This window comes from Salvelinus sp. IW2-2015, linkage group LG14 (assembly GCF_002910315.2).
Source record: "Salvelinus sp. IW2-2015 linkage group LG14, ASM291031v2, whole genome shotgun sequence".
Classification (NCBI taxonomy): Eukaryota; Metazoa; Chordata; class Actinopteri; order Salmoniformes; family Salmonidae; genus Salvelinus; species Salvelinus sp. IW2-2015.
The window spans coordinates 8,645,186-8,655,208 of record NC_036854.1 but is presented as its reverse complement, the minus strand read 5'-3'; the positions used below and the strand labels follow the sequence as shown (position 1 = coordinate 8,655,208).

The 10,023-nt window shown below is 44.4% G+C and overlaps 1 protein-coding gene and 1 long non-coding RNA gene across 3 annotated transcripts; both read right to left on the bottom strand.

Annotated features, from left to right (window-relative positions):
- Positions 1–387: 387 nt before the first annotated feature.
- Positions 388–6,603, bottom strand: LOC111972650 (syntaxin-11). Of its 2 annotated transcripts, none has more exons than XM_023999673.2 (2): positions 6,379–6,603; positions 388–1,880 (listed from the first exon to the last, which is right to left on the bottom strand). In XM_023999673.2, exons 1-2 carry the CDS (start codon positions 6,386–6,388, stop codon positions 964–966), a joined length of 927 nt encoding a protein of 308 aa, XP_023855441.1. In that variant the 5' UTR covers positions 6,389–6,603; the 3' UTR covers positions 388–963. The 2 variants fall into 2 exon arrangements, with proteins under 2 accessions (XP_023855441.1, XP_070302574.1); XM_070446473.1 differs by lacking the exon at positions 6,379–6,603 and adding an exon at positions 6,128–6,351.
- Positions 6,604–7,692: 1,089 nt separating this feature from the next.
- On the bottom strand, positions 7,693–9,755 carry LOC139028645 (uncharacterized). Its single transcript, XR_011480851.1, has 2 exons — positions 8,133–9,755; positions 7,693–8,076 (listed from the first exon to the last, which is right to left on the bottom strand). It is a non-coding gene; the product is annotated as an uncharacterized lncRNA (long non-coding RNA).
- Positions 9,756–10,023: the final 268 nt, after the last annotated feature.

The following is a 10,023-nucleotide window of genomic DNA, read 5'->3' as shown; positions in this document are numbered from 1 at the left end:
GAATTTATATGAATGCTGTAAGTGCAGAAATGGTTTGCTCAGAGGGAAATGTATATCCAACTAGTCAGTGACAACTGTGTGGAGTTTGGAGTTTGTGAGCTTATTACAGTATTATAGATACTATGTCCTGGGATTTCCTATGATCTTCTATATAGAAGAACCCCTTAGCTTCTAACAACCGTTGTGTAGCTTGTGAGTTCATAGAGGAAATAAATATGTTTAAAAGGGGTTAGAAGTCCAAAACACACCAGCGCTACGGTGGGACTCATTGTGTTAAAGTATATTGCATTTGAGAGACAGAGAGAGACCATACTCTGTGTCAACTATATTGTGACTGGTAGTCAAAGTAAATGTGACATTGTGCTTGTGTACAAAATACTCTTGACAAAAAGTATTCTTCATTTTATTCTCGTTTAAAGTTGTGGATTTAATGTTCAGACAGAGAACAACAATAAAGTACACTTTTATTTAATCATTATTGTCTCACAGTTAATATACTGTTAAGGGTAGAGGGAAATAACTATAGGAGGGTAGAAAACAAACATTTCTATAGCAGAAAATAACCGTGTTTTTTCTTCTTCTAGAAAGGCACTGATATATGTTTGTTTAGATGTACTTCAGTGCCTGAAAAGCATATTTAAAAAAGGCAAATAATATAATTATTTCACAGACTCTTCCAAAGTATATATTGCCATTGGTATCCAAGGGTGGATGATAGGAGGGTTCAGCTAAATTTGACTTTTTTCTAACAGATGATAACTAAGGCTACAAAAAAGCTATGCATTAGCTGAATGGAAGTGGATAATTATGAGTTTTTTACTCCGCTGGTCTCGGCTGGTCTCAGGAAGAAATTATGACTCCTCACTGTCCGCGACCAAGTCAAGACCGGACACCGAGACAAGACCATCTTGAGACCGGACTGAGTACTACAACACTGCCCAATCTTCTTCCTCAGTCTCTGCCTCATTTGACACAGGGGAAGCAGCAGCAGAACATCTTCTTGAAGGGGTTGTTCTTGTTGTGGCGCTTGGCCTTGCTGATTTTGACCAGTGCCTCCTGGATGGCCACATCTGTGGTCTGGACATTGGTCTGGATGGTGTTCATCATGGGGCCCTGCTCCTCCACCAGCAGAGCCACATCCAGGAAGATCTCATGGATGCTCTGGATCCTGCTCTCCAGGTCCAGCAGCTCTCGGTGGCGGCTCTCGATCTGGTTGAGCGCCGACCGCGCTGTCTTGCCCTCTGACAGGATGTTCTCATTGAAGACATTCCACTGGCCCGTCTCGATCATCTCCTCCACCTCCTCACCAGTCACCTCCCGCCCCACGATCTCCATCTGCCTCTGAATGTGGGCTTTGCAACTCTCCCTGTGGCTCATCTCTGCCTCATTGTAGTCGAACATGGCATCACGGAAGCTGTTGCTCAGGCAGGCGTACTGGGTCCTGGCGATGCGAGTCACGGCGGCATTGGAGCCATGGGCTGCCTCCAGCTCCCGCACTGCGGCGTCCATGTCCTTGAGGCACGTCAGCACACCCTCAGCACGGGCCTTGATGTCAGCTGCGATGGCGTTGGAGTCTCTCTTAACGACTGACATCCTAGTGGTGCCCTGGAGCACGCGTGAGTTCTGCTCACGGAGGCGTTTGACCTCGAGGCGGATAAGCTGAACCTCACGGTGGACCTGCTGGGACTGGGAGAAGACCTCCTCCAGTTCAGGGGTGTTGTCCCACACCACAGCCTGGTGAGGGAGCTCCTCCTCCAGGTCCACATTGATGGAGTCCCCGGAGACGGACTCCCCGGACTCGGCATAGTCCATCTGCTCCACATGGCCGTTGGACTGGGACAGCTCCTGCATGTGGCTCAGACGGTCCCTCATGGCTGGGTCTGGGGCGAGAGAAGGAGAGGGGGAGGAGGTGATAGAGGTGTAGACATGATCACTCACACACAAAATAACTATTGCTGGTGGTCCTGGCTGTTCACCATGACTGGGTGATAGCAAAGCTGTTAGAGATAAACCTATCAACATCATCACATTTACACTGAGTGTACAAAACATTAAGAACACCTGCCCTTTCCATGACATAGACTGACCAGGTGAATCCAGGTGAAAGATATGATCACTTATTGATGTCACTTATTAAATCCACTTCAATCAGTGTAGATGAAGTGGAGGAGACAGGTTAAAGATTTTTAAGCTTTAAGACAATTGAGACATGGATTGTGTATGTGTGCCATTCAGAGAGTGAATGGGAAAGTCAAAAGACTTAAAAGCCTTTGAACAGGGTATGGTAGTAGGTGCCAGGCGCACTGGTTTCTGTCAAGAACTGCAACGCTGCTGGGTTTTTCACACTCAACAGTTTCCTGTGTGTATCAAGAATGGTCCACCACACAATGGACAGCCAGTCAACTTCAAATCAAATCAAAGTTTATTTGTCACGTGCGCCGAATACAACAGGTGTAGACCTTACAGTGAAATGCTTACTTACAGGCTCTAACCAATAGTGCAAAAAAAAGGTATGTGTGTGTTTGTGTGTAGGTAAGTAAAGAAATAAAACAACAGTAAAAAGACATTTGAAAATAAGAGTAGCAAGGCTATATACAGACACCGGTTGGTCGGCACAATTGAGATAGTATGTACATGAATGTAAAGTTAAAGTGACTGTCCATATAAGATAAACAGAGAGTAGCAGCAGCGTAAAAGAGGGGTTGGGAGGCACACAATGCAAATAGTCCGGGTAACCATTTGGTTACCTGTTCAGGAGTCTTATGGCTTGGGGGTAAAAACTGTTGAGAAGCCTTTTTGTCCTAGACTTGGCACTCCGGTACCGCTTGCCATGCGGTAGTAGAGAGAACAGTCTATGACTGGGGTAGCTGGGGTCTTTGACAATTTTCAGGGCCTTCCTCTGACACCGCCTGGTGTAGAGGTCCTGGATGGCAGGCAGCTTTGCCCCAGTGATGTTCCCCCTCTGAAGTGCCTTGCGGTCGGATGCCGAGCAATTGCCGTACCAGGCAGTGATGCAACCGGTCAGGATGCTCTCGATGTTGCAGCTGTAGAACCTTTTGAGGATCTCAGGACCCATGCCAAATCTTTTTAGTTTCCAGAGGGGGAATAGGCTTTGTCGTGACCTCTTCACAACTGTCTTGGTGTGTTTGGACCATTCTAGTTTGTTGTTGATGTGGATACCCAGGAATTTGAAGCTCTCAACCTGCTCCACTACAGCCCCGATGAGAATGGGGACGTGTTCGGTGCTCCTTTTCCTGTAGTCCACAATCATCTCCTTAGTCTTGGTTACGTTGAGGTATAGGTTGTTATTCTGGCACCACCCGGCCAGGTCTCTGACCTCCTCCCTATAGGCTGTCTCGTCGTTGTCGGTGATCAGGCCTACCACTGTTGTGTCGTCAGCAAACTTAATGATGGTGTTGGAGTCGTGCCTGGCCATGCAGTCGTGGGTGAACAGGGAGTACAGGAGGGGACTGAGCACGCACCCCTGGGGAGCTCCAGTGTTGAGGATCAGCGTGGCAGATGTGTTGCTACCTACCCTTACCACCTGGGGGCGGCACGTCAGGAGGTCCAGGATCCAGTTGCAGAGGGAGGTGTTAAGTTCTAGGTTCCTTAGCTTAGTGATGAGCTTTGAGGGTACTATGGTGTTGAACGCTGAGCTGTAGTCAATGAATAGCATTCTCACATAGGTGTTCCTTTTGTCCAGGTGGGAAAGGGCAGTGTGGAGTGCAATAGAGATTGCATCATCTGTGGATCTGTTTGGGCGGTATGCAAATTGGAGTGGGTCTAGGGTTTCTGGGATAATGGTGTTGATGTGAGCCATTACCAGCCTTCCAAAGCACTTCATGGCTTTGAAAGGAGTGCTACGGGTCTGTAGTCATTTAGGCAGGTTGCCTTTGTGTTCTTGGGCACAGGGACTATGGTGGTCTGCTTGAAGCATGTTGGTATTACAGACTCAATCAGGGAYATGTTGAAAATGTCAGTGAAGACACCTGCCAGTTGGTCAGCACATGCCCGGAGCACACGTCCTGGTAATCGATCTGGCCCCGCAGCCTTGTGAATGTTGATCTGTTTAAAGGTCTTACTCACGTCGGCTACTGAGAGCGTGATCACACTTGACACAACTGTGGGAAGCATTGGAGTCAACATGGGCAGCATCCCTGTGGAACGCTTTGCACACCCATTAGAGTCCATGCGCTGATGAATTGAGGATGTTTTGAGAGCAAAAGGGGGGGTGCAACTCATTATTAGGAAAGTGTTCTTAATGTTTTCAAAACAGACAGACAGCAGCCTAAATACATACACTACATTGACACCCCCTGCAATGAGTGGATTCGGTTATTTCAGTCACACCCGTTTCTGACAGGTGTTTAAAATTGAGCACACCGACATGCAATCTCCATAGACAAACATTGGCAGCAGAATGACCTTACTGAAGAGATCAGTGACTTTCAATGTGCCATTGTCATAGGATGCCACCTTTCCAAGTCAGTTAGTCAAATGTCTTCCCTGCTAGAGCTGCCCCAGTCAACTGTAAGTGCTGTTATTGTGAAGTGAAAACGTCTAGGAGCAACAACGGCTCAGTTGCGAAGTGGTAGGCCACACAAGCTCACAGAACAGGACCGCCGAGTGCTGAAGTGCGTAGCGCCAAAAAATGGTGTCCTCAGTTGCAACACTCACTACCGGGAGCTTCGTCGGGTTTCCATGGCCAAGCAGCCACACACAAGCCTAAGATCACCATGCACAATGCCACGCGTCGGCTGGAGTGGTGTAAAGCTTGCAGCCATTGGACTCTGGAGCAGTGGAAACCTGTTCTCTGGAGTGATGAATCCTAAACCAATCCAAATTAAGCATGAAGCATGAATCGGTCAGAAAACAGATTCAAACATTACTAATAGGTGTTTTTCCTCAAATTGTTTATTTCGAAAAATACCTCTTATCTGTTATGACTGAATTGAAGCTCCTCTCCTTCAGTATAAACTTTTATGCATGTAACTGCATTTGACTGTCAGATAACAACTGTGCGCATACAGTTTCTCGTGCCAACGTGAGGTAGGCTGTTCTAATGTTCTAATAGGCTATTCCTACATCTGCATTCAGATGCTTGTAAAATGGCTTTCACAATGTCAAAACATAGACTTTATTAGTTGAGCGACAACCAATGTAATGTGCTGTGTTATTGTCACCAAATGCGCTGTAGAGGGCGTTTTACCGGAGTTGTGTAGCCTCCTGGAGTGGACGCAACTCACATCCAACTTCTGATTGGGGTTTGCAATTATTCAGATTTTATTTCGATTGTTCAGGTTCATCATAAGAAATAGATTTGTTAGTTTTGCTTTAAACGGTCAGTGTATTTGGTCATTTTTACATGAACATTGTCATTTCATAAAGGACAGCAATCATTTTTGCCAGCTGCGCATGATCGCATTCATTCATTGGTCGGAGCGGGAGAAGCTCTCCATAAAATTCCAAACGGTCTAAACCATTGGTATAGCTACATCTGTCATCCCTTATGGCCAGGGGAGATTAAATAAATTAATATTAAAATAAAGACTTATCCTAAGCTCTGATCAATTAAGCAACTTTTTAATAGAAAAATAAACATGCAGAGACCGTGAAGTTGTTATACCTGTTTTAGAAAAGAGTCCTTGATACTGAAACTCCTTCTGGTCTGACATACCCAGCAGCATTCACACGTCTTAACCAGAGAGAATAGTTGTGGGTGGCGTTTCTCACCAAACAAGTTCTTTACAGAGTTGGTTATTATCCGATTTATGGGCTAATCTAAAAAATGTGTTTTACCTTTATAATTCATCAGATTGACAAAAGAGGCAGTAGCGTCTCCTCAGGTCTCGAGGATTGAGAGATATTATTGTCATCAAGATATTGATAAAATAAAGCTGTTGAATGTTTATTTGCTATTAGAAATCCCAAAAGGAATTCCCTCTTGATTCCAACAAATAAGATTGTAATATATTGTCTGATTCTGATATTTTTCTGAGGGTGTTATAGTTTTATCCTTCATTGTTACAGCATTTTATCCATCACAGCAATGACGTCTGAATGTCATCTAAACAGTTGATAATTTTTCACCTGACAAACACAAGCTTTGAAGGGCAGAGGACCATACCTGTTCTGTTATGATGTAGGCTACCACTATAACACGTTATCATTCCAACTCAGGCCCCCCGTAGTGCCGCAACATCCTATCCGACTTCAGTGCGACTTCAGGATGATTTGTGTTGACTGACAGCGGCGTAGAACAATGTTCCCACCTAGGCGTAGCATGGCTAACTTTAGCACTAAGCCACCATGTGACTCTGGAATGAAGATGAGTTAGTTTGAAATATCAGGTGAAAGGGGACAGTGAAGCCTATTTACCTGCAGCCATGCCCAATCCAGATCCCTGAATCCAGATCCCAGAATCCCTGGTGGTCTAGCAGGTTTCCAGCTCACTTTGAATAATACAAGATATCGGAACTGGGAGGAGTGGTTAGTTTGGGTTAGATTGGCATCAGTGAGGCAGACTATGTACGCTTTGTGGACGAGTGAAAGTAGAAGTGGTTGTCGGAAACGGCACAGCTGTCCAGAGCATTGCGTCACAACCTGACGAAAAATATGATGTTCTTGCCACAACATCCGAAAACCGGTTTTTCAGGCTTTAGCAGGAGTGTTCGACCTGTACTGTAGGGGGTCCACAAAATAAGTTGATTTCCCTCCCCCCAATGTTTTTCTGAATATCGCTACAGTAGAAAAGAGGAGAATGTCTTCTTTATAATGATGTCAACTTTATTTCTCAACAGCTAATATTGCGCGAATTACACTCATTGGAGCCAATTATACTTTGCGGCAGGTAGCCTAGTGGTTAGAGCGTTGGGCCAATCACCGAAAGGTTGCAAGAACGGATCCCGGAGCTGACATGGTAAAAATCTGTTCCTAGGTCGTCATTGTAAATAGGAATTTGTTCTTAACTGACTTGCCTAGTTAAATAAAGGTTAAATAAATATAAATTTAAAAATCACTGACTGCAGTATCTGACATAGGCTTTGAAAAAGCACCCGTGAATAAATAGAATACCAGTGCGTCTGGTAAGCTTTCTTGACTTGGACATACATTTTTGCCAACATATGGCTAACCTTTGTTTAACCAGCAAAACAGCTGCTATTTTTTTGTTTTTTTTGTTGCTTGAATGTGTTTGGACTTTGGAATGACCTTTTAGATAATAGGCTATATTAGAGTTTACACTTCCTCTTCCAATTATAATGTGGGGAGGTCAAAATAATGAAAAACAACCTACCAAATCTATTCATTTTAAAATGTTGATTATTTCTCCTTGTCATTCACCTGATGATAAGTCAGGACATGTGAAAAAAAAAAAATGATGATATCGGTACACCTGTCAAACGGTAACGCAGGTGTCCTAAGGCGAGCTTAGGGAGTACAGAAACTTCCTGTGGAGCAGAAGGTTAAAAGCTCGCTTGATCTTGATTTTCAGTATGAATACGATCCATCTGAATTTTTGGCTTTTAAGCAGGAGGTGTTAGAAAAGTTACCACAGGGATAACTGGCTTGTGGCGACCAAGCATTCATAGCGACGTCGCTTTTTGATCCTTCGATGTCGGCTCTTCCTATTATAAGGGATTTGCGTCAATTCAAATCTGGTATCAGGATAAAATGTGATTCAGAGTCACCGAATATACTTTAAGTATTTTTATTAAGCTCAAGCGATAAATGGTAAATGCAATTTTCTTATATACGGGTTCACTGTAACACCTCGCAGGGTAGAACAGGGAACTGGCAGGATGTAAGTAAACAGCTGTTCTTATACTGTGATAGGCCAACAGACGGGTTGGAACTACGTCTATCACAGTAGAGGCTGAGCGTGGTTTAAACTTGCTCAGCCTATCGCCGGCGCTCAGGCTGGTCCCAGCCTCTTGGCGCTCCTTTGTGTCCGGCGCTGTTGCTGTGTAGATTACGCTCCCACACCCTAGAGACTGAGGTCAGACAGTTCTGTAACATTGTTTGAGCTATTTGCACCTGCATAGAAAGCATACTGTTCTCGCTCAAGGTTAACCACAGCTTCTCAGCACACTATCTGGGGCAAAATGTTACTTCCAGCACAAGCACACAGACACCCAGGCGCCCAGGCCAACAGTTGCTAATATTCAATTACAGCGCAATAAACACAGATCCTCACAATTCCCCCTTTTTACACCCCTAAGGGGTGTAAATTAAAACAGAAACCATCAAGTTCAATGATCGATACATATATACCAGGTTGTTGATAAACCCAGGAACTTTAAACCTTTAATGACCATTCAGAACACATTCTCATTACCCTAGTAACATATTAGATAACATAGGGATTTTTAGGAGTACCCCTTTTGACACCCCTAGGGTGTCACTCATTATCCTTTACTTCAGCGGTCACAGTATAGAAATATGTTAATAGTATTTCATGAAAATAGTGAAACGTTTATTATTAATTAATAATTTTTATTTTTTATCAACAAAGAAAAAATCAACAAATGATATACGCTAAGTTGCATTTCGACTCCTCCTTTTGACACCCTTTCAGGGTGTCACACTCAGAATACAAAGATTAAAAGAAACACACCTTTATTGTATAAAGAATAAAAACCATCTAGTCTACCCTGCTACACCTAACAGGTACTAGGTTGGCTACCTCCCACCCAGGAAATTTAAACCTTGACATAAGGTAGGACAACATACAGGGTAAAAGATTACAAGGATATATTGTGAAACAAAAAGCAATGAATTGAACAAAAAATAAGCCATTTTTATTTTAATTATTTTATAGCAAACCATGGATCATCCTCTGTCAAGGCAGTCTCAGCATCCCCCCCGTGAGCAAGCAGTGGCATCATAACTGCAGCGTGTGCAACATCTGTAAAATATTTCCTCAAACAGGGGATAATACATGCAGCACAGCACATTAATATAAGAAATACAACTATTAGGGTCAGAAATCCAGTAACCATCAATGCAGTGTACTCACCAAACCAGCCACCCAGCCAGGAGAACAGTCCCCCCTCCTCCACACCTGCAAAACCCTTCATCTCCAAAGATAACTTTTCCAACCCGCTCAGAGCTTTTGAAATGCTTCCATCCGGACTGGTATTGTTAGGGATCAACGTGCAACATTGTTCTCCAAACATTTTACAAACACCTCCCTGGTTGGCCAGAATCATGTCTAGTGCTAGCCTATTTTGTCTAGCGGTTCGAGAGGTGGCATCCAATTGTTCAGCCATCCCCATAAGTGCGGTGTGGGTGTAGTTAGCAAATCATTGTTGATTATAGTAGATATAATTGATCCAGGCAGTTTGCTTAGAATCCACAATAGCTGGGCCAATAATGGGTAAAATGCCACAGGCCATCATTCCTGTTTAATGCCTGGAATTCGTGGGGGACCCCTATTGGGACCCCCAACAGGTTGGTGTGGATGTTATCTGTACCCTCGGACCAAGGAGCGTCACGTTTCTGCCGTCCCCATGGGTTGGTCCCGAGCCTCTGTGTCATGTGGAGTTGGTTAGCTGTAACCTCAATGATAGTCAATGGTGTTATCAGACTGGCCAAAGCACATGTGCCCTGCCAGTCTCCTTTCAAAATAGGGGTCAACCGCCTGGCAGGTCCACACATCCACCATACATCAGCAACACCTCTAGTTTGGTTCAGCCCTTCAACGGGCCAGGTGGCATTAATAGTGACATTAGTGATGCACTCAGCAGTAGGGAGCCTCCCATAATTTATACCCCTACCTGTACCCGTGATGCAGCTGTAATTTCCCCCATATACCTTAACCCCCCATGGTGCCTTCTGGGGAGGGACTTCTGGGAACACAGGACTCAGAGTTTTACACAGGGTTGAATTTGGCTTATTATGGTAGAAACTTTCCGATATGCACATCCAACCTTCCCCACTGCTAAGAGCAAATGGGTGTGTGGCCAAAATAGGTCTGGCATGTCCACATACGACAAAGTCCTTTCTACTAAGTGTTTTGGCTGT

Excerpts from the sequence above, each read along its gene's own strand:
- LOC111972650 (XM_070446473.1), bottom strand. The coding sequence starts at position 6,170 with ATGATAACGTGTTATAGTGGTAGCCTACATCATAACAGAACAG. Across the intron at positions 1,881-6,127 it reads CCTACATCATAACAGAACAG|ACCCAGCCATGAGGGACCGT; the intron begins GTATGGTCCTCT and ends CTCTCGCCCCAG.